At 47.5% G+C, this 25,358-nt stretch overlaps 1 protein-coding gene across 1 annotated transcript; it reads left to right on the top strand.

Annotated features, from left to right (window-relative positions):
• Positions 1-3,460: 3,460 nt before the first annotated feature.
• On the top strand, positions 3,461-4,656 carry LOC109174927. The gene is made up of 2 exons (XM_019324169.1): positions 3,461-3,881; positions 3,971-4,656. The coding sequence occupies exons 1-2, from the start codon at positions 3,461-3,463 to the stop codon at positions 4,654-4,656; spliced, it is 1,107 nt and encodes a 368-aa protein (XP_019179714.1).
• Positions 4,657-25,358: the final 20,702 nt, after the last annotated feature.

The following is a 25,358-nucleotide window of genomic DNA, read 5'->3' as shown; positions in this document are numbered from 1 at the left end:
TTGGATAGAAATCTGAAAGAGATAGAAAAAAAAAAGTTAACAGATGCATTTTACAAGCAATTATTTTGCAGGAAACCAAGACACTTCACAGGCTTACATCTCTACAGGGAATTCTCAAACAAAGCAACTTGAGAATTTCATTCATCTTCTTGTATCCCATAAGATTAAATCTTGAACCTTGTTGCTTTTATAGAGGGAGATTTAAAGCTTATAGGAAAGTGATTACACGCCTGAAGATATCAAATGATCCAATTTTTGTTCCCTGTTGTATTCTGTATTATTGTTGTATCTCAAATGTATTACAGAATACAAACCCCTTTTTTCCAACATCTTATGTAAGTGATGATGAAGAAACTGAACCAAGGTCCAAAGCATACTGATCTCCCTCCCACTATAAATCCAAATGCAATCTCCTATCCATAATAACATATAGTGAGTAAAATTAAGGAGAAAAAAGAAACATTAATATATACAAGGATGACTTCAAAAGCATGGACATTTCTCTTCATTGTTTGTCTTGTTCAATATTGTAAGTCTTTTTTTTTTTTTTTTTTTTTTTTTAATTTTCTCTTTTTCCTTGTTATTCAGAAATTATTATATCACAAGTATAAAATTAGTCCATTAATTAGGCAAATGAATGATACTCATTTCCGACCAACCTATATATTTCTAATAAAAAAAAAGGTTTGAATTTACTTCAGTTCTCTATCTTTTTTCTTTCAAATTTTCATTTCTTTATTTCATATTTTATGTTTAGATAAATGTATTCTATACTTTTCTTTTTTCTATTTTTCATTCCTCCCCTCATTAATTTTTGTTTAGAGAAATGTACAAATAATTGGATTCTTGCTCCTTTTGTTTCCCTCCAAAATATATATATATATATATAATATATATATATATATATATATATATATATATATATATATATATATATATATATATATATATATATATATATATATATATATATATATATATATATATATATATATATATATATATATATATATTTCTCCACTCGATTTTTTGTTTGAATAAATTTAAAAATAAATGTATTCTTTGATTTTCTTTCTCTAGTTTTTCATTTTTCTCTTCCCCATTTTTTGTTTGAAAAAATGTACAAATAAGTGCATCCTCTATTTTTCTTTGTTCAGTTTATAATTTTTCAAAAAAATAGAGAATTTCTGTAATTAATTAACACAACTAATATTTAATTTGTTGTAATTGTGTTAATCATTTGGTTGCATTGTATATGTAGGTGTTTTCTTTGAGGTTGAGGCAAGAGATGTAAGATATGTGCATTGTGACACCAATCAAGATTGCCAATACATTTGCCCGAACCCAGCCCTAGGCAACTATTGCGACCAAAAAACTCGCCTATGTATCTGTAAAAAAGGTTGGGTAAAAAATCAAAGTTTGAAATGGTGAACAAAACCATTTCTTATATGAAATAGTCAAGTATGACTTCTATGTTTTAATAAGAGTGTGGTTAAATACCCTCATTAAAAAAATTATTCAATTGACTATTTGAATTATTCTTTTGTTGATGTTATTGATGGAATAATTACGGAGTGGACATGGAGCGAATAAATATGGAGCGGATCACACCCGGCACCGAGTGGACTATGCACGCGGCCGGACAGACCATGGATGGGTCTACCACCCCGGGGTCCTCGACTACTACCACGGGGTCCTCGGCTACTATCACGAGGTCCCCGGCTACTGTGCACACAGAGTGACGAACCACCCCATGATCGGCTAACCACCCTGGGTCGGCCAACATGGGCTCGGCACCCCAGGGTCGGCCAAAGTAGGCCCGGCCACTGCGAGGTCGACCGGCGCACCTCAGGTTGGCCTACGCGGGGTCAACCCGGCCGAGCTCCGGGCTCGGCCAGTGACCGGGTCCTCGCGTGGAGCGAGTCTTGCGGCGCTGACCATGGCTCCTCCGACGTACCCCGGGCCAGTAGCAGTCGGGGAGTATAAAAGCACTCCCCGGTGTCCTATTTAAGCATCCACTACTTTCCTACAACAATTGTCTGACAATTACACGCCTGTTACCTCTGTAATAGCACTGTTCGTTCAATTAATACAATATCATTTACATAAACACCCCTATTATCATTTTGTTATTTCGTTTATCACATTCGACATATATTCGGGTTGTATAATCCGGACCCCCGGGTTCATATAATCCATCATTGGTGCTCTTGTTGAGAACGGCTGTACAAGCTTAAGCGCTCTCCCTACTATCATTCATCCGCAGCGATGACAAGATCCGGGTCAAACACCTACAACTCGTAGGGTTCACGCAATACACGCAACCCCTCCTTCACCAACCACCCCAACGGGACCACGACGAGTCAGCAGACTGTGCCCGTGGGGACGGGAGGGGACCTCAGAGATCAAATCAATGGGAACCGGCGGAGGACCTCCGGGGTTGGCTCACCAACAATCGCCTGCTCAGCGGGACAGCGGCACCCGTTCCACCCCCGATTCCGAATCCCCAAGAGGAGGCCGCCGCACTTGAGCAGGCGACGACCGCGCTCAACTGCGTCGCAGTGGGGCTGCGACGGGGTGCCCCGACACCCCCACCTCCGCCCCCAGCACTCACGCGCCCCGGTGGCTGCGACGGTGGCCCCAGCACTCACTCGCCCCGGGCGCCCGCGACGCCGGCCGATGGGGAAGTTAACTCACCCTGACCATCCGAGAGACGAGACGCAGCGGAGGCCAGCCGAGGCCAGCACGAGCAACGAGAGGAGAGGAGAGGAGGACTCGGCCGACCCGGACCACATCCGCGCTCGGGCGATTAGGCCCGCGTGTGCCGGCGCGAGACCGCCTAGGGCCGAGGCCAGCAACAAATGCCAGATAGGCGGAGTCGTCATGTTCACGGAGGTCCCGGAGCCATGAACCTCGTGTTCCGGGGCCACGGGAGCCGACCCCACCGGGGGAGCGCTCGGGGGAGACCAGAGGCTGACCTCCAAGCTCCCAGCGCGACGAGATGGAACAACTGCGCAGGCAGATGCGCGAGTTGCAGCGCAAGATCGAGGCGCGTGACGAGTCACCAGAGCCTCGGTACGCCTTGGCCACACCTTTCGCTAAGGACATCATGGCCGAGCCCCTGCCTCGGGAATTCCGATTCCCGGCCATCAAACCCTACACGAGGGCGATGGATCCCCGGGATCATCTCAACCGGTACAAGGCGGTCATGATTATGACAGGTGTTAGTGACGCCATCATGTGTCGCGGCTTCTGCACAACTCTGGATGGCCAGACCCACGATTGGTTCGGGTCCTTGCCGGCGGAGTCCATCCCCACTTTCGCCTCCCTAGCTAAGAAGTTTATGTCACACTTCGCGGACAGCATACAATGAAGGAAACAGTTCGCCGACCTGTGCTACTTGAAACAACACAAGTCGGAGACCTTGGCAGAGTACCTGAGCAAGTGGAAGAAGGAGGCCATGGGGGTGACCAATTTCGACAAAAGGTCCGCCATCCCATTCTTCACCAAAAATCTCAGATTCGGTCTTTTCCACAGCGACCTCGTCCGGAACGAGCCAAAGACGTACACGGAGTTGATGGACCGCGCCACGCGGTATGCCAATGCCGAGGCAGCGGAGAAGAGGAAGAAGGAGGAGGATGAAGGCCGGGGCTGGGGCGACAAGGCACCTCAACCCCAGGAGGATCGCCGCCCGTCGCGATCACGCCGTGATCGGGGTCCCCATCTAGCCCCACTACGACACCTGACCCCGCTAACCCAGCCCGTGAGTGTCATTCTGGACCACGCGGAGGACATGGGCATCGTTTCATTCCCCGAGGAGTGCTTGAAGATCTCCCCCAAGGCCGACCCGAAGAAGTACTGCGTTTCCATCGGCTACGCAGGTATGACACTGACGAATGTATGGTCCTCAAGAGGCAGATCGAGGAGCTCATTCAACGGGGATACCTAGGCCAATATGTGAAGAGATCAGGGCAGGACCACGCTAAGGGCCCCGACAACGCTCGGAATAAGAAGGATGGTGCAGGGCCATCCGCCTCTGCCCCGCGCAAGAGGGAACTTGGCCAACTCATGGAGGATGAGGAGACCGAGCCGGACAGCCCGCCGAAGAAAAAAGTCATCCACGTCATCTTTGGTGGCCTGGAGGGAGGAGACACGCCCGTTGAGAGGAAGAGGTGGGCGCGGAGCCTATACGTGGGGGAAGTCGTCCGAGCACCCCACGACAAAAGGACACGCAGGGAGCCTATAACGCTCATCGACGACGACTTCCCGGATGGCCCCTTGCCCCACCGATACGCATTGGTAATCAAGCTGGAGCTCAAAGACATCATCATCCACCGGGTACTGGTAGATACGGGGAGCTCCGTGAACGTCATGCATTATGACACCTTCACGCAGCTAGGGCTATCCCGGAAGCAGCTCTCCCAGGTACGGACCCCGCTATCTGGTTTCACCGAGGACTCCATCGAAACAGAGGGCTCCATCACCCTCGAGGTACAGATCGGCACCCCGCCGCACGTTAAAAGGTGGGAGGTGGAGTTCGTGTTGGTAAAAATCAGCTGCACCCATAACGTTATCCTCGGCCGACCTACCTTGGATGACCTTAGGTGCATCATCTCCATGGAGCACCTTTGCCTCAAGTTCCCCACCCCTACTTGAAAGCATGCCGCCAAATAACGAAGAAGGACCTCTAAGTACACACCGTAACCGAAAAGGTGTTTAAAGAGGAAGGAAAACGACCCTGAGCGAACACGCGGTGGAGACGGAAGAGGTCATTTTGGACCTCAGCCGACCCGACAGGATGGTGAAGGTGGGTACAGGCCTCTCGGCCGACCTCCGGGGTCGGATCGTTGAGGTCATCCGCAACTACAAAGACGTGTTCACCTGGGGTCCCAAGGACATGCCGGGCCTCAGTCGGGAGGTCATCACGCACAAACTGGCGGCGGACCCCAAAGCCAAGCCGGTCCAGCAGCGGAAGCACTACCTCGCCACGGACAGACGAGAATTTGTGAAGAAGGAAGTCGACAGCCTCCTCGGGATCGGGCACATAAGGGAGGTCCTATACCCAACATGGCTCGCGAACGTAGTCCTCACACCTAAACCACCTACGTGGAGGACGTGTGTGGACTACATGGACCTTAACAAGGCATGCCCCATGGACCCCTTCCCGCTACCTAACATAGACCAACTGGTGGACGAGACGGTGGGATGCGCGCTCATGAGCTTTTAGACGCCTTCCGGGGGTACCACCAAATCTTCATGCACGAGGACGACGAAGAGAAGACGGCGTTCACCACCCCCGAAGGGGTCTTTTGTTACCGAGTCATGGCCTTCGAGCCCAAGAACTTGGGAGCCACGTACACAAGAATGGTGGCCCAAAGTGTTTAAGAAGGTTCTCGGTCGGGACCTGCAAGCTTACGTCGATGACATGATCGTGAAAAGCACTGAGGCCGACCTCCACAGCCGACCTGACCGAGGTACCCAGAAGTCAAAACGAGGACGCAGACTTGCTCTCCAAGCTTGGCCTCGGCACCCCGGAGCATGTCTCTAATATAGCACGGATTGAAGACCTCCAGAGGTCCAGCTTGGAGGCCGACCCAGTCTTCCCCATACAAACTCGACCCCCATGCTGGTTAGACCACCTGCTGGAGTGCAAGAAAATGGGCACCCTGCCAGCAGACGAGGCAGCCGCCAAGGCGGTCAAGAGGAGGTCGCCAACATATGTCCTCTTTGGCGACACCCTCTAAAAAAGGTCCTACAACGGTGCCCTCCTCCGGTGTTTGTACCCAGACGAAGCCAAGTCCGTCAAAGAAGAGATACATGAAGGCACATGCGCGGCACACCAAGGAGCCTTCACCATGGCAAGGAGGGCCCTATTGCAAGGGTACTTTTGGCCAAATATGGCCAAGGAGTGCGCGGAGTACGCCCGGGAGTGCCCGACCTCCCAACACTTTCACGCAGAGCTGGGTCGGCCAACAACCAGCTACACGCCTATTAGCACGGTGATCCCATTCTCAAGGCGGTACGAGGTCTGACCTCGCCTATCGCCGAATGGAAGGATTCAGGGCTTGAGTCAAAGGACTCCGACCCCAGAATCGCTAAAACGTCCTAAGGGCGGTACGAGGTCCGACCTCGCCTATCGCCGAACGGAAGGATTCGGGGCTTGAGTCAAAGGGCTCCGACCCCAGAATCACTAAAACGTCCTAAGGGCGGTACGAGGTCCGACCTCGCCTATCGCCGAACGGAAGGATTCGGGGCTTGAGTCAAAGGACTCCGACCCCAGAATCGCTAAAACGTCCTAAGGGCGGTACGAGGTCCGACTTCGCCTATCGCCGAACGGGCGTAACGCAATCTTCGAACCCTAGGGGCGGTACGAGGTCCGACCTTGCCTATCGCCGAACGGAAGGATTTGGGATGCGAGTCAAAAGACTCCAACCCAAGAATCGCTAAAACGTCCTAAGGGTGGTACGAGGTCCAACCTCGCCTATCGCCGAACGGGCGTAACGCATACTTGATACCCTAGGGGTGGTACGAGGTCTGACCTCACCTATCGTTGAACAGAAGGAGCTTAGCGGCCCAAATGCGCTGACTTGGAGTCATTGGGCTACCCTAAGAGGAGCACGAGGTCTGACCTCGTTCGCCACTTGACAAGGTCTTGGCCGACTTCTCGAGGAGGTCATGGCTGACTTCTCGAGGAGGTCTCGGCCAACCTCTCGAGGAGGTGGTGACCGACCTCTCGGGGAAGTCTCGACCGACCTCTTGAGTAGGTCTCGACCGACATCTCGGGAAAGTCTTGACCGACTTCTCGGGGAGGTCTCGGCAAACCTCTTGAGGAGGTGACTACCGACCTCTTGGGGAGGTCTTGAAGGACCTCTCGAAGAGGTCTCGGTCGACCTTTCGAGGAGGTCTGGACTCTCGACCGACATCTCGGGGAGGTCTCGGCCGACCTCTCGAGGAGATCTCGACTGACCTCTCGGGAAGGTCTCAATCGACTTCTCGAAGAGGTCTCGGCCGACCTCTCGTGGAGGTCTCGGCCGCCCTCTTGATTAACACCTCGGGGTCCTTGTAGCTCGACACGGCTGCCTTCAAAGCCTCCTCATGTGTCCGGCGCTCCCGCGCGTGGCTGGTAATCAACTCGGCATACTTGCCCTCCAACGCAGCAGGCTTGCTCCCCATGGTCTTGTGCGCTGCCTCGAACTCTTCGCGACCCCTCATCTCGTCCCCCAGCTATGCCCGAAGGGTCCCTAAATGCTCTCAATGGACGCCGCTCGAGCGACTGCTTGCACAACAGCAAGCATAGACGAAGGATTAAGCGTTAAAGCACAAGGGGGGTCCGTAATTATCAAGCGGCTTTGTACTCTCTTGGGCTGACGACTTCTCGCATCCCCGAGATTGGGGGACTGATGATGGAATAATTACGGAGCGGACCTGGAGCGAAGAAATATGGAGCGGATCACACCTGGCACCGAGTGGACTACGCACGCGGCCGGACAGACCATGGATGGGTCTACCTCCCCGGGGTCCTCGACTACTACCACAGGGTCCTCGGCTACTATCACGGGGTCCCCGGCTACTGTGCACACGGAGTGACGAACCACCCCGGGGTCGACCAACATGGGCTCGGCACCCCGGGGTCGGCCAACATGGGCTCGGCACCTCGGGGTCGGCCTACGTAGGTCCCCTGCCACCACGGGGTCGTCCGGCGCGCCCGGGGTCGACCGGTGCACCCCAGGTCGGCCTACGTGGGGTCGGCCACCCTTTGGTTTCGGCCCGGCCGAGCTGCGGGCTCGGCCGGTGACCGGGTCCTCGCGTGGAGCGAGTCTTGTGACTCTGACCACGGCTCCTCCCACGTACCCCGAGCCAGTAGCGGCCGGGGAGTATAAAAGCACTCCCCAGTGTCCTATTCAAGCTTTCCCTACTTTCCTACAATAATTGTTTGACAATTACACGTCTGTTACCTCTGTAATAGCACTGTTTGTTTGATTAATACAATATCATTTACATACACACCCCTATTATCATTTTGTTATTTCGTTTATCACATTCGACATATATTCGGGTTGTATAATCCAGACCCCCGGGTTCATATAATCCATCAGTTATTTTTATTATTATTATTTTTTAATTTTTTTGGATTCAAATACCCACACTCTGGGCCTTTTTAATAGAAAAATGGGAAAATGTTAGGAACAGTGTACCAATATAACGTATGTTAGATCTTGATGATACTATGGGCTTAGCCCGCAAAGCTGGCTTGCATCACCACATAATAAGGTTGGGGGTGGGAGAAGGGGCAAAGTATAGTCCACACAGTTTTATGTTGACCATAACAAAAAGTACCTTTAAAATACTAAAAGTAAATTATTTTTTGTATTGAATATGCATTATTTGATAATATAGTCCACACAATAATGATTGACCAACCATCATTATTGCGTGGATAGTGATTCACACAACTGTAGGAATCACGGTTTAAAAACACATAAAATATATTATTCTAACACATAATGTTGGTTTTAGGGTTTTTGGACCCAGGGAGGTCTAACACAACCTTAGTTTGTGGATTCACCTTTCAAAAATAGAAGGGAGTAAGAACTTTTTGTGAGTATGGGTCTCTTTTCTCTTGGCATGAACTTGCCCCCTTTTTTACAGCTTTTGTGGAGCCTTTTATATTAGGTCTCCCTTGGATTTGACTTAAAACATACATTTAAGGCCATAATTGGCCCATTAATCACTATTTATCTCTAAAGGCCGTTGGGCTGCCGTTACTGGGCTTCCCAACGACTCTTTGACTGGGCTCTTAAACACCCTCTTAAATGCTCCAACGGTCTCTTGTCACTTTCGCCGACCGAACACTCGCGCTGACCTCGCGGTAGGGCCAATTCCTTGGCTTGGTCCATACTTCTCTTGGGCCTTCCTTCTTTTGGGCCTGGCCCCTTCCTCTTTCCGGGCCACTCTTTATTTTTGGGCTTCTTCTCTACCTCCCAGGCTTTGGGCCCGGTGTCCACACCCTATCAACTAGTCCCTCACTTTTCAATATTTAGTCTTCTTACTCGAATGCTGGAAAGTAACCGTACCCTTACTGCAAATCCTGAGAATCTCTTATAATCTACCTTCTTCAATGGCCGGATAAATCCCGGATCCTGCGCGATCTGCCTGATTCGCCGGATCCGTTTTAACTTTTTCCTCCATCCCTCAGACTTATAAATAGCATTTCTGTTCTTGGCCTTTTCCTCATCCCCTTGATCAGCATGGGTCGCTCTCCCAGAAAAGGGAAGAAGATCGATTTTGGGTCGCTGCCTCGCCCCCTCCTTCCAAGCGGTCGAGGCTGGAGAAAGGCAAGAAGAAAGCTCACAAACCCTCCTCCCAGAGGCATCATTCCAGCTCCACTTCTTCTGACTTGCGGATGGCGACTGAGGCCCCACCTCTGGTGGTGGACTCCTCTTCTCTGACCGACCCTTCGCCCCCGACTAAGGCCTGTGTCACGGCCCAAGACGGGACTTTCGTCGAGGTGGTGGTTCCAGAGCAACTAGCCTTCAAAATGATGTTCACCATCCCTCTGGATGACTTCAATGGGCCGGCCACCGACCTAATGTCGGATGCTGACTTTGCTCGCTATCTCAAGCTATACCCTGACGATGAAGCGCTTGTGGTTCCGCCCCTGATGCCGGCCTTTTGGGACTTGATCTGCCCATCTCTGACTGGCCCATCGGAGGAGATGGCTTTCCAAGACGAGCCCTCCTCGTCAGACGTGTGAATTGCACTACTTGAGGTCTTCGAGCGACGAGATGTGATGTCGAGTGAGATTCAGTGACGGACTATGAGAGGAACCTATATTAGTATAAAATAAAGTTCGTTTCTTTCTCAATGTACTACCCCTCCCTTTAATAAACTAAGTGAATTTATCTCTTACTTTTGCGTTCTCCTTTCCCCCTCTTAGAGCATGGAGTTAATTTGTTATTCCGCCGACCTATCGATCGGCCATCGCTATGCCCGAGGCCTGTCCCCTTCGCGATCCTCCCGTGTCTGTGGAAGATTTACTTTTTAGGCCATGGCAGGAATCTCGCTCTGCCCGAGCGAGATTGATGGAATTTCTCACTGACGCAGATTCCTGACTTTATCCCCTCCTTCTTTTCTGCCCAATGATGACAGTTTTGATTCTTCTCTGTGATTTGCTCCTTGAGATTCGCTTGGCCTGGCTATAAATGGAACTTCCCCTCACTTACCTTTCTCGCTCTGCCCTTGACATCCCTAGCAACCGTTATCTCTCTTTTTTGTTTTGACATGAGCTATAGAGATGGTGACCGGCGTTTCTCCATCCGTCTGAAAGAGCAAGCTCGGTTGGAGAAACTGAGGCAACAACAGTTAGCCCAAGGTGGCCACTTGGTGGGTGATACCGGCTCAGATCCCATTGTGGTTCCCCCCGACATGCTGGACGTGGTTCCAGTGGACTCAACCGACCGGCGAGTGGATCCGGCGATGAACAAACCGCCCTTGGACGAGGAGGAGGTATGGGAGGTTCCTCCGCTTTTCGGGGTGGCCATGTCTCCCAGCGCTCTTGAAATGCCTCTCTAGATGGTCGATGACGGGGAGCCGCCAGTCTATGTGGATGACGTGCCGGGTTCGGATCCGACTCCGCCTCCTTTCCAGCCCCGACTATTCGGGTCCACCACCTCCTGCTCGTCCGACTAAGGAGAAGACTAGACCGTGATCTCGCTTTTATGCCTTTGAGTTTGTAACGTGACTGCGATGTAGGCCTATCTGTCCTGATTAATAAACATTTCGTCTTGTTTTCTTTGTCTTCGGAGAAAGAATTTTATTTTTATTGCTTTTGCTAACTTTCCTTCAGCCAACTTAACCTTTCGTTAAGGGTAGTTGGTCCCACTTTCCCGATTGCAGGGTCGACCGCGACTCTAGGCCCGAAGCCCAACTATTCACCCAATTGGATACCGAAGTCGGGTTATGAGTGCCGACTCCTTTACTCGATCGGCCCTGAGACCCATTCTCAGGTTGTCTTGCCTAGACAAGTACTGGAGTGGCCCAAAGGGATTACGGCGAGATTGGGCATGTATTGGACAAGCTGGGTCACTCTGACTCCTCGCATACCTGGACGCACTGTCTGGGCTAACCCTAGCTTCAATCGTCGTTCCGTTTTTCGAGGGTATTTAATGCAGCCGTCTCTTCACATCCAATCAACCTCTCTCACCCTCCTATAGGTGTTTGACACGAGGTGGCCCCTTGGGATTCTCCGCAGTTTAAATACATCCCATCTTCTCCCCCATTGTCTACTTCGTTTCAAAAGAGAACAAAAGAGAGAAATCGAGCCCCCGGTGATCCCTGCTCTTCTACTTGCATCCTGCCTGTTGGTCCCGATAGGGTGGTAGAAAGTTTAGAGGGGGGGGGGGGTGAATAGACTTTCTAAACTTTTTCTAAATTAAATAACTCTTTGGTAACTTCAACTCTAAGTAACAAGTAGAGAAGAGTTTAACTTGAACTGCACAACGGAATAAATATATATAAAGAGTTATGTCCAATCAATAAATTGAATCACATGCACATGTAAGATAAGCTCAGATGATGTATAAGAATGACGTGAATATCTTGAATATTTAAAAGGAGATGGTTCACTCAATATTTAATAACAATATTCAAGATTATAAATAAGACTTCGTGTCACGTCAACCGTATGATGAATGTCACATGCAACACGTCAAACTTGCTTAGAATAAATCAAAAGTTAAGTATGGAAAGTTTGAGTTATATGCATACGTGAAAATACATTAAACCCGAAAGATTAAGATAAATAGTGAATAGTAAACGGGTTAGTCAAATAATAAATAAATAAAGCGAATTATGTAAGTGCGGTATGTAAATGAGAGAGGCAATTTATAGTGGTTCGGAAGTGGCGTAATCTTCCTAGTCCACTTTACTCCATTCACTTCTAGGAGTAATTCACTATTTTCCACACACAGTTACAATAGTGAATAAGCGCTACACAAGCACTTCTTCCGGATGTCTTGCACACAGCTACACCCAACTCCGAGTGTCTCGCACACAGCTACACTCAACTCCGAGTATTTCGCACACAGCTATACTCAAACGCCAACTAAGTGTTTTGCACACAGCTACACTTAGCAACTACGAGTGTTTTGCACACAGCTACACTCACTAGAGTATTTTGCACACAGCTATACTCTTTTCACAATTACAAATACAAAGGTAATTGTATCTCTCTCCAACTAATTTTGGGACTATTCAGACTAAGTCTCTTTTCTAGATATTTCAATGAATATTTGAGCACTTGTATTTCTAGAATTCGCACTTGTTCATCCGTTGTTGTTCTTCTTCTTCAAGTCTTCATGGCCTTTTATAGATAACCAAATATATCCGTTGGAGTGGGATATTTTGATTTTTGAAGTTTGAATCCTGTAGCCTGATATTGTTGATAATGGTAGGTCTTCAATTTGATTTGATTGTCAACTTGCCTGACAAGATAATATTTTATTTCAACTTGATTTTCAAGTTATTTCTAAAATATTATTTTCCTTGTCTATTTTGAAGTTCCAACGTCTCTTTGCAATAATTTCTTCTGATAGAATTTATTTCTAAGATAAGATTTTTTTTATCCATGCCTTCATAAATTTTCCACCGTTCTGATCATATTAGGGGTGTCAATGCGGACCGGCCCGCCCCATTAGGTCCGCCCCACCGTGGGCTTTTTATTTGGCGGGCTTTTGCGGTCCGGCCCGCAAAGCTCGCGGGCTTGGAACTACACAGCCCAAGCCCGTCCCATGCAGGCTTGCGGGTCTCGCGGGCCATCAATTTGCTGGAGTTGGAGGCGAGACAGAGACGGGAGAACCGGAGAACTGCGTACTCTAGGAATTATTGATTTAAGAATTGACGAAAGATTATTGAATTAATTGGATTTCTTAGATGGGTCAGATATACACACTGCCTAAGAATGAAGATATTATATATATATATATATATATATATATATATATATATATATATATATATATATATATATATATATATATATATATATATATATATATATATATATATATATATTATTTTATTTTATTTTTTTAATTTTATAAAATATGGCCTGGCCCGCAACCCGTGCGGGATTGACCGCGTGGGCTTTGGCCCTCCGCGGGCCAAGCCCGTTAGGCCCACATTTTCACGGGCCTAATTTCCTACGGCCCTAACCCGCGGGCTTCGGCCCACTTTGACACCCCTAGATCATATCTTTAGGCAATTTGGATTCTTGTGACATGTGAGATGTACCAACATAAATTCTTTCAAATTTATCTATTTGCTGATCATATTGCTTCTTTGTCACATCTTACTCTTTTGAGACGCATTGTGCTTTAAAAGTCAGATCTTGCTTGTTTGACTTGACACTTCTTGCTTTTTGACTTGCTACATCATGCTTTTCTGATTTTGTAACACCCCCAGATTTTCAAGACATTTAAAACTTATAAAATAAAGGTGAAATCTCATTAAATCCCAAAACATAATACAAGAGTACAGGGTGCTATGCCACACCTGAGCTAGAGAACTCAGGTGCACAGGCTAACTAACTGATATCCTCAATAATGTAAATGCATAAGCATGGCACGCAGGCCGAAAGGGAAACTGTCTACTTCTACGTTCCAAGTTCTAGCGCGCTCCAGTGACTTATTCTTCTGTGCCTGATAGCCAAATATATCTGTTCAGCGAGAGATGCTGGTAACCCACTCCAACGCGTTGAAATACAATACATATAGAGATATATATAGATATACGAAAACCATTTTGAGCATGAAGATATATCCTACGAACTCTAGCTTTTAAAACCGGGAATGACTCGACAGATAAGGCTGGACACAAGTAACAGTCATAACAGGCGTATACAATCCACAACAGGCAAGATAGATAAAGCTGAGCATAATTAATAATCATAACACAACATAAACAATCCCCAGCATAGATCCCATAGTCATGTCCCCCAATATAATCATAAACACAACTCAACCATATCTCATCACATAGCACACTTTGTTGGCACCACAGGACCAATCGCATGCCCATACATGAGGGTCAGCGCATATAGCTCTGACACGGCCCCGCAGCACCCTGCCCCGTCTCACATTACGGAGGAGCCGATCGCAACCGACTGATGGACCTTTGTCCTACATAATATTTATATACCTGACCGGTCTTTACCAGCCTGGTTAACAGTTGGGATGGTTCTCAGCCCATTCAACTGCCCGTATAGTGGACCTTTGTCCTATATAATATTTATATACCTGACCGGTCTCTACCAGCCTGGTTAACAGCCGGTATGGTTCTCAGCCCATCCGATTGCACGTATAGTGGAACTTAGTCCTATATAATATTTATATACCTGACCGGTCTCTACCAGCCTGGTTAACAGCCGGTATGGTTCTCAGCCCATCCGACTGCCCGTATAGCCCGATTGATCTTAACCAACTCGGGGTTACATGCACACATAACACATAGCAAGTACATGCAACCCACATTAACACATTGGGAAGGGGGAGAAAGCGTATAACAAAACCTATGCGTGATCGATCACATACTAAGGATAGTCCTAAGGGGTTCATACTTCTTCCACCTAGGTCAACGGGATACCAATTCAACTAGCATTCAATATAATAGACTCATAAACCTACGAACGGTACCCGAAATATCAAACTAGACATAGACACGATAAACGGAGTCCGTTGGGACACCACGGGGGACGGGGAAACATCAAACGGGGAAGCCGGGAACCCAAGATGGGGAAAATTCCAGCGGGTAGCCGGTGGGTGGGGGGCCACCCGCCGGCTGCCCGCCGGATTCACTATTCCGGGCAGCGGGTCGCCGGCGGGCAGCTGCCCGCTGCCGGGATCACTATTCTGGCCGTGGGTAGGTGGCGGGTCCCCTACCCCCCACTGACACTTATCACACAATTTTGCCCCGGGAACCATTGTGGAACCCGAAACCATGCTTAGACACTTTACAGCGCAATCAACGACAACACGTAGACAATTAACGGATCAAATACGAGAAACGAACGACACATAACCTATCATGCTTTTCTAAACATAATCAACACCCAAACATGCGATTACCCCACCCGATAATCCAAGAATAATATCATACGATACAACCTAGGGTTCTAATCACTTTTATATCAACAAGAATACAATTCGCCTTCTAATTGCAAGATTCGGTAAGAATAACGCATAAGCATCAAGGGCATCAGACAATTATCAAGAACAACACATAATCGTCAAGAACTCCATATAATCATCAAGAACATCATATTTATCAAGAATCTCCCAATATCAAGATTATCAAGATCCCCCATGGGATCATCACATCAATCATCAATAATAATCATCACAAGTCATCAATACACAATAATATGGGGAAACCTTAAGGGGGAATCATAACTATGAAAATAGGTTTTGTTGAGACATGGGTTACCTCTTAGCCTTAATTAATTCCTTGGCTACGAAGGGTTTTTCTTTAAGCTTTCTTCTTTCTTGATTTCTCCTAAGGGGATTCTTGGAGCTTCTTGTGTGGTGAGAGATTATGGTGGTGAAAGATCTAGGTGCCTCCTATATCCCTATTTATATATTTAAGACTCCTAATTAGGGTATGAATGGTATGGGTTTACTAATTCTATTCCTTATAGGACTAAGGGCTTATTTTAGGGATAGGGGTCCATGGTCCATAGTGGCCCATATTAATTAATTAAAGGGAATCCTAATTGTAGTCTGAATAGTAAAAGGCCTACTTCCTTTATTCCTAATAGATAACTAGGTCTAGGATTCCTAATTAGAATCTGAATAGTAAAGGGTTTACTTTCTTTATTCCTAATAGGCTTAAGACTCTAATTTAGGCAAGGGTCCACGGTTCATGGTGGACCTTATTGATTAATCAAAGGAAACCTAACCGAATTAAATCATATTTAATTATTATTAACGAGATTAATTAAATAATTAATCCGGGATTGAAGGTCGTAACACGGGGTGTTACAGATTTGGCTACATTGTGCTCTTTTCGCATCTTGCTTCTTTGACTTCAACACATTGTGCTTGTTTGAATTGAGGGATTGTGCTTCTTTTTGAGACATTGTGCTCCTTCTTGAAACATTGTGCTCACATTGTGCTTGTTTGACTTGAGGGATTGTGCTTCTTTTTGAGACATTGTGTTCCTTCTTGAAGCATTGTGCTTCTTTCTGAAATCCGGCTTAAAAAAATAATTCCTTGGGGGGAATCAATCTCGAGTGTGATCGTTATGAATAAGGACTTCTACCATTTCATCGTTAAACTCATATATCAGAATGAACACAAGCCGGGGTTGGGGGGGCCAAATTTATAGAGAAAATTTATCATCTTAGTCGATATTAGTACCAACCACATAATATTATTACATATATACCATATATGATTGTGCCATTTATTATTGATAATTATTTTTAATTATACTATATGCAATAATATATGAAATATATAATTATATGAGTACGATCATTAAGATTGTCAAACATTACTTTTGAATTTTTTACATAACACAAAAATTATACAAATAGTAAAAAATAAGAAAAATTACACTTTTAATCACTAAGTTATAGCGTAATTGAAGAATTCATAATTATTAGTCGTGCTTACTTTTCGTCCCTAAAATATACTCTGTAATTGATGTTGCAAATTTCGTCCCTTTACTAACAAAACATTAGGAACAAAGTGTAGCTTAGAAAGGCAGAGTGGCCGCAACTTGTTATTAAAAGGACGAAATTTACAATGTCAATTATAGCTTAGGACGAAAAGTGAACACGACCAACAATTATAGACGAATTCTACAATTATTTCATAATTTAGGGATGAAAAGTGTAACTTTCGAGTTCATTTAATATATACATAATAGATTATTTTTTTAAAAAAAAAATAGAAGGGGGCCAAAAGTGTAATTTACCCATATAATAATAATATATACCTATATATTTACTAAAAATGGGGGGTGGGGTGAGGGGGGCCAGGGCCCCTCTTGGGGTAGGGGTGGCTCTGCCCCTGCAGGTTGGTGAACACATTCGAGTCATGTCTTCTTCTTCTTCTCCTTCTCACCGTCTGGCGGGGTCATCCGCCACTTCTTCCTCGTCCTCTTCTTCGTCTCATCGCCGTCGGGAGGCTCCTTCAGACCTCCCTTTCCCATCTTCTTCTCATCCAGCCCCGTCCTCTTCCCGGGCGGCTGTGCCTTTGAGTCCGGCCCCACTAACAACAGTGGCGGCCCTGCCTGACGGCCTTCAACGGCCGAGGGGTGGTTTTGAGTCAATAGCTCCTCCGGCGGATACTCAATCGCTTGTATCGGCGGAGGACCTAGAGATGGCCCGCTATCTTCTTGGTCCGTCGGCCGTCGTTCTTCCACTGGAAAACCGGTCCATTTTTTACTCGCCGGAGGGTTTTGTCGGCGTACACTTGCACTTGGTGGCCTTTGGCTTTCGAGTGCCACCCCATCCATTTCTCTCCCTTTTTTTCCGTTATTACAACCTGGTTCCGGGCCAGTTTGTGCCCATCCCATCGTCTCCTTGTCTGTTTCATAGTTCTTTGTCGCTAGTGGCTCTGCGAGCCCGACATAGAACTGTTCCGGTGTCTGTTCACCGTGAACAAAGTCGGCCCTAATTCCAAAGGCTTCGTAAAAGTCTTTGCTCGACATGGGCGTCTCCTTTTCGAGGGTTTTCCTGATTCTGTGAAAGATTGGAAGCTATATTTCTTCTTTGTTCGCCCTTCTTTCTCTCCTTTTACCTTCCCGACCATTTGGCCGGCTACTCTCTTCAAGCCCTGCTCCCGGCGATCTGTTTTCACTCCCGAGGTAGACCGGGGTGCCAGGTTTTTGAAGGGGATGGGACCCTACTCCGCCAAGCGTTGGTCGCGACTGCGTGCCATGGCGAAATGGGGTCTTCTGCCTACTGGGGCGGCCACCACAGGTAGTCTTCGACTAGACCTTTTTCTTTTGCCTTTCTTCCTAGCGGAGTGGCTAGCTTTTTTCTCCCTTCGTATGTGCAGGTCTCGACGACTCCGTGTCCACTTCTTCGGAGGAAGCTGAAGTTCCGACCGACGCCATGGCCGACCGTGCGGAAAAAATGAGACGCCGACTGACATAGCGCTCGACTGGTACCCCGTCGGCCTCCTCCTTGCTTCCTCTCCCGGTGCCTCGTGCTACTCCACCCAGAAACGTGGTGGATTTGTCGACCTCCCCGGCAGCTTCTCCTTCCCGACTTCCGCCTCCAGCCCCAACGGGGAGTCCAAGCTCCAAGCGTCCGCTGGAACAACCGGACGCGCCTCCACCCAAGAAGATCTGAATAAGCTTGGAGCTCAATGAGGACGCCTAGGTATGGCAGGGTGATTACTCGGTCCAGAATTGGGCCAAGCACGTGCTTCGAACCTCTTTTCTTGACTTCTTCTTCCTTCTTTTGTCCTTTCTAACGCAGTTCTTTCCCCGGAACCTTGCTTTCCAGATGGAGATGAGGAAGCGAATGCGGGCCCTCAAAGCTGGGATACACAGCCTCAACGTCCGCCTGCGTCAATCGGATGAGGCTCGTCAAGAGGAGCAGGCGGTTTTTGCCAAAGAGAGGGAGGTCCACACAGCTGAACTCCTAAGGGTGACTCGCCTGTGGGAGGAGGAGCGGGACAAGGCTATCGCCACAGTTGCTGAGTACAAGGGGTCGGCAGCTTTCGACGTGGACGTGAAGTCGGCGATGGCAGGCCGTCGGGAGGAGCTGGCGAAAGAGAGGCTGGCGACTCCGAAGGGTGATGACTATCTGCTCGACCTCTGCGAGTGTGACTTTCGCCTGGGCTACCGCGAGGCACAATTAGAGATGTACGCCCTCCTGCTGGCCCGCGACCCTTCCATCACTCCTGAAGGCTGGGGCCTCAAGTCGGTGATCGAGCCGCTGCCAGCACCCAGGGCCGCGAGTGTGGCTTCCTCTCCTTCTCTTCCAGTCCTGCCAGTGGCGGATTTGGCTGCGCCTACTGATGTGCCTCCGCAAATAGAAGACCCTTCGACTGCCCTTCCAGCTGGACCATCGGCAGAGGAGTAGGTCGAGGGGGTTGAAGCCACAACACCTCCTTCCGTAGCTTAGGTTTTTGTAGCTTCACCTTTTGTAAGGGCTGGTCCTCCCTTTGGAATTTGATTAATAAAAATACCTCCTCTGACATTTGGTTTCTTCATTTTGCATTTTCTTTTCAATTTGCATAGTCTTTTTACCTTCCGAGCCTTGGGGCTTTTCTCGGCGAGTTCCTTAGTCGAGGAGACCCTTTAGGCCTTTCTTATGTTTTGAAAACACTTGAGGATGGGTGTCCTTGTGCTTTCACTATTTCTTTCTTTTCTTGCCGAGTCCCTCAGTTGAGGCGACCCCTTAGGCTTTTTCAATCTCAGAAACAGTTGAGGGTCAGTACCCCGTCGTTTCTCTTTTCTCTTGCTGAGTTCCTCAGTCGAGGCGACCCCTGTAGGCTTTTTCTAAGAAATGTTTAAGGGTCATTGCCCTTGTTTCCTTCTTTTCTTACCGAGTCCCTCAGTCGAGGCGACCCCTTACGCTTTTTCTATCTCCGAAACAGTTTAGGGTCAGTGCCCCGTCGTTTCTCTCTTTTCTTGCCGAGTCCCTCAGTCGAGGCGACCCCTTAGGCTTTTTCTATCTCAGAAACAGTTTAGCGTCAGTGCCCCGTCGTTTCTCTCTTTTCTTGCCAAGTCCCTCAGTCGAGGCGACCCCTGTAGGCTTTTTCTAAGAAACGTCTGAGGGTCAGTGCCCTTGTTTCATTCTTTTCTTGCCGAGTCCCTCAGTCGAGGCGACCCATTAGGCTTTTTCTATCTCAGAAACAGTTTAGGGTCAGTGCCTCGTCGTTTCTCTCTTTTCTTGCCGAGTCCCTCAGTCGAGGCGACCCCTGTAGGCTTTTTCTATCTTAGAACAGTTTAGGGTCAGTGCCCCGTCATTTCTCTCTTTTCTTGCCGAGTCCCTCAGTCGAGGCGACCCATTATGCTTTTTCTATCTCAGAAACAGTTTAGGGTCAGTGCCCCGTCGTTTCTCTCTTTTCTTGCCGAGTCCCTCAGTCGAGGCGACCCCTGTAGGCTTTTTCTATCTCAGAAACAGTTTAGGGTCAGTGTCCCATCGTTTCTCTCTTTTCTTGCCGAGTCCCTCAGTCGAGGCGACCCCTGTAGGCTTTTTCTAAGAAACGTCTAAGGGTCAGTGCCCTTGTTTCCTTCTTTTCTTGCCGAGTCCCTCAGTCGAGGCGACCCATTAGGCTCTTTTGTATCTCAGAAGTGGCCCCCGAGATACCAAAAAGTGACAAGTATTTATTCAGAGCTGTGTTCAAACAAGTACATGGGGCTGACCTTTTACTGGTAGTACTTTTTTAAGTGGATCACGTTCCAGATTCGATCGATAGGCTCTCCTTCCAGGGTCTCCAAATTGTAGGTGTCTGCTTGGACTACAACAGCTATCCGGTAGGGTCCTTCCCATTTGACTGCGAACTTCCCTCCTTTCGTGGGTCGGCTAGCTTGTCGATCGCAACAAACAAGATCTCCCACTTGGAAAACTCGTGGTCGGATATGCCTGTCCCGATACCTCTTGACAACCTGCTGGTATTCCACCATGCGAGCGTGGGCAGATTCCCTCCGTTCTTCCAATAAATTTTTCTCGATCCCGAGGCTTTGCTCGTTTCCTTCATCGGTGTAGTGACGGACCCTATGAGTGGGCTCGACGACCTCTATAGGCAGTTTTACTTCGAAGCCGTACGCTAAGGAGAACGGGCTCTCGCTAGTAGCTCGCCTCTGAGTGGTGCGATACGCCTATAGGACCCGGTCCAACTCGTCGGCCCAACTTCCACCCGCATCTTCTAACTTTTTGCGAATACCGTCCACAATTGTGCGGTTCACGTTTTTGACCTGTCCGTTGGCTTGAGGGTAGGCAACCGATACTTTGGTATGCCGAATGTTGTGCCGACAACAGAAATCCGCGAAGGGTTGGCAATCAAACTGTCATCCATTGTCATTGACTAAGTGCTCGGGCAATCCGAAATGACAAATTACTTTCTTCCATGTTGAAACCCTAAGCCCGTTATAGTGGGCCCGTTAGGTTATAGCTTGTCCTATATAAATTATTGTATTTTGTACCGTCTTTGAGGAGAAATAGACGAAACCCTTCACACTTTCACATGGTATCAGAGCCTAAACCCTAAATAATCCCTTTCTTCCCTCCCACCGCCATCGCCGCCGCCGCTGCCGCCACCGGAGCCACACTGCCGTCGCGACTGTCTTATTGTTCCGACGTCCACCTGGTGGTTTTTCTTCCAAACTAACACCACAGGGGTTACCGGACCGTCGTCGCGAGCCTACAGCAGGAATCCGGTCGCCGATCTCCGCTGCACGCGCCGCTGACGTCGCTGGACTGCCGCTCACTTTTCCGGCCAGATCTCTCTCCTCCGGCCTCCGATCGCGACACCGCCACCGCCGTTGGATTCGTCTCGACGAGGCGATTCCGGGAGTGTTGACCGTTTCCCTCGCCGCCGCCGTTTTCCGGCCACCGCCGCCGACCACCGCCGGCCAGAAACTGTGAAATAATTTGTTGAATCTGTTGGTAACCTCTATGGCTTCATCTTTTACTTCTTATCCTACCATTACTATGGACAAGTTGGTTGGGAGTGAAAACTACACTTCGTGGGCTGCTTCTGTGAAACTCTGGTTCAAAGGTCAGGGGGTGTCTGACCATCTAACCAGAAAGGTTAGGGAAGTTGAAGAATCGAAGAAATTAGATTGGGAGAAGGCAGATGCGTTGTTGTGCAACATGTTGTGGCAATCTATTGATCCTAAACTCTATCTCATTTACAAGTCTTATGAAACCTGTTATGATGTGTGGAATAAAGCTAAGTCATTGTATACTAATGATATCCAAAGGCTATATTCCCTTGTATCTAATATGCTTAATTTCCGTTCCACTGCTGATATGAGTACACAGGATTTCTTGGGTCGGATTGAAGCTTTACAGCAGGAGTATCATAATTTACTTCCATATCAGGAGATGTCAGAAAATCATGCGAAGCAGTATGATAAGTTCTTTATGGTGTTGACCTTGGCTACCCTTCGGCCTGACCAGGTTCACATTCGTGATCAGATTCTATCTAGTCCTAATGTGCCTACCTACACTGAAGCCGCTGCCAGATTGCTTCGTGTTGCCTCAACTCCCTCGATTGAACCTATTGGAGAATCATCAATTCTAGTTACTCGGGCTGTGGATAGAGGACCTTCTGGACCATCTAGTGGTGGTGGTGTTCATCGTGGCAAACGTCCTCGGTGTGAATACTGCCACAAAGATGGTCATACCAAATATCGTTGTTGGAAGCTACATGGTCGGCCTCCCCGTTCTGTTAATCTGGTCCAGGCCGCTGCATCCGAGAGTCAGACTCATGAGCCAACCTCTACCCCAGTTGAGATGACCTCTAGGGAATATGAAGAGTATCTCCAACTTAAAGCAGCATCCCGCCTTGAATCTTCCACACCTAATGCTGGTACTTCATCTTTGGTTTGTCTTTCACACACCAATACTCCAAACTCTTGGATATTGGACTCAGGTGCTTCAGATCATATTTCCTGTAACCTTTCTCTTTTGCATAATGTGTCTAAGGCTAAGACTTTACCCATGGTCACCTTAGCTAATGGTTATCAAACACCAGCAATTGGTGTTGGTCAGGCTTCCCCTATATCGTCTTTTTCTTTGGAGTCTGTTTTATATGTCCCTAACAGTCCCTTCAACCTTATCTCTGTGAGTAAAATTACCCGTACTCTCAATTGTTGCATAACCTTTTGTGCTGATTCGGTTGTTGTGCAGGATCGCGGTACGGGGAGGGTGATTGGCACCGGCAATGAGTCACACGGCCTCTATTACATGTGGGGTGGTGATGTTGCTGCTTCTGCCTCTACAGAGTCTCCCTTGCTTATCCATAGTCGTTTGGGTCATCCTAGTCTATCTAAACTAAAACGGATGGTCCCAGGTCTGTCTATTGAGTCTTTTGAATGTGAGTCGAGTCATCTTGGAAAGCAATCACGTAAGTCTTTTCCAAGAAGAGTCAATAATCGGGCTGCGTCCCTCTTTGATTTAGTTCATTCAGATATATGGGGTCCTTGTCGTGTCAACTCTATTTTGGGTTTTTGTTATTTCGTAACCTTTATTGATGATTATTCTAGATGCACTTGGGTTTTCCTTATGAAAGATTGTTCTGAATTGTTTCAGATTTTCCAAACTTTTTGTGCTGAAATACAAACTCAATTTGGAAAATCCATTCGCGTTTTACGTAGTGATAATGCTAAAGAATATCTCTCTAATCATTTTCAGTCATATATGACATCTCGTGGAATATTGCATCAAAGGTCATGTGTTTACACACCTCAGCAAAATGGGGTGACTGAGCGTAAGAATAGACATCTAGTAGAAATTGCCCGTACTATGTTGTTACACTCTCATGTTCAATCCCAATTCTGGGCTGATGCTATCCTTACTGCTTGTTACCTGATCAATCGCATGCCGTCTTCTGCTCTTAACAATGAAACCCCATATTCCATTGTGTATCCTTCTGCTGACCTATTCCTTATTCCTCCTCGTGTTTTTGGGTGTGTTTGTTTTGTTCATGACATGACTCCAGGTCGATCCAAATTAGACCCTAAAGCTGTCAAGTGTGACTTTTTGGGTTATTCCCGTGTCCAAAAGGGTTACATGTGTTATTCTCCAGCACTCAAGCGTCACTTTGTGTCTGCCGATGTCACCTTTATTAAATCCACACCGTTTTTCCAGCCCACCTCAAGGGACACGACCCCTGTTTCGGATGCACTTCCCATACCTTATCTTGGTGCTCTTCCTCTTGTCCAGTCCACTGTTCCTCCAGCTCAACCGACTGTCCTTAATCCTCCCCTTCAGGTTTATCACTGTCGTCCTCGCCCTGCAGTTCCTGAGGTCCCTGGTGACTTGCCTGTGCTGTCCGATCCTCCGACTGCGGTTCCACCACTTCCACTGCAATCTGACACTGATCTTACTGAAGCACCTCTTGCTGTTCGAAAAGGTACACGTTCTACTCGTAACCCACATCCTATATATACCTTTCTGAGTTATCATCGTGTCTCTTCCCCTTACTTTGCATTTCTTTCTCACCTGTCTTCTGTGTCCATACCTAAAACCACTCGTGAGGCTCTCTCGGATCCAGGTTAGCGTCAAGCCATGTTAGCGGAGATGGAGGCCCTCCAGTCTAGTGGCACGTGGGAGTTGGTTCCTCTTCCTCCTGGTAAAACTGTTGTTGGTTGTCGATGGATTTATACGGTGAAGGTGGGCCCTGATGGTGCAATTGATCGCCTTAAGGCACGACTGGTGGCAAAAGGCTATACTCAGATTTTTGGTTTGGATTATACTGATACTTTTTCCCCTGTTGCTAAAATTGCTTCAGTTCGTTTACTTTTGTCGTTGGCAGCTATTCATCATTGGGACTTGCACCAACTAGATATCAAGAATGCCTTTCTTCATGGTGATATTCTTGAGGAGGTTTATATGGAGCAACCACCTGGGTTTGTTGCTCAGGGGGAGTCTAGTCTGGTATGTAAACTTTGCCGTTCGTTATATGGTTTAAAGCAATCTCCACGGGATTGGTTTGGAAGGTTTAGTTTTGTGGTGTGTGAGTTTGGTATGACTAGAAGTGCGGTTGATCATTCTGTTTTCTATCGTCATTCTAATGGGAAATGCATATACCTTGTAGTATATGTGGATGACATTGTTATTACAGGGAGTGATCAAGAGGGCATATCTCAGTTGAAGGAGTATCTCTTTGGTCGGTTCTAGACCAAGGATTTGGGCAAGCTGAAATACTTTCTTGGAATTGAAGTGGCTCAATCTAGCAGTGGTGTTGTTATTTCTCAAAGGAAGTATGCCTTGGATATTTTAGAAGAAACTGGCATGTTGGACAGTAGACCAGTTGATAATCCAATGGATCCGAATGTTAAACTCCTACCAGGACTGGGGGAGCCATTGCCTGACCGAGAGCGATATAGAAGATTAATTGGAAAGCTGAATTATCTCACGATCACACGACCGGATATTTCTTTTGCAGTTAGTGTGTTGAATCAGTTTCTTGAGACTCCTTGTGATTCTCATTGGGATGCTGATGTTCCTGTTCTGAGGTATATCAAGAGAGCACCAGGACAAGGCTTATTATATGAAGATAGAGGACATTCACAAGTTGTTGGGTATTGTGATGCAGATTGGGCTGGTTGTCCATTTGACAGACGTTCTACTTCAGGTTATTGTATTCTCATTGGAGGTAATCTCATAT

Source organism: Ipomoea nil, unplaced genomic scaffold (assembly GCF_001879475.1).
Source record: "Ipomoea nil cultivar Tokyo-kokei standard unplaced genomic scaffold, Asagao_1.1 scaffold0672, whole genome shotgun sequence".
NCBI lineage: Eukaryota > Viridiplantae > Streptophyta > Magnoliopsida > Solanales > Convolvulaceae > Ipomoea > Ipomoea nil.
Note: the sequence above shows the minus strand (reverse complement) of the source record. Positions and strands in the feature narration are given on the sequence as shown.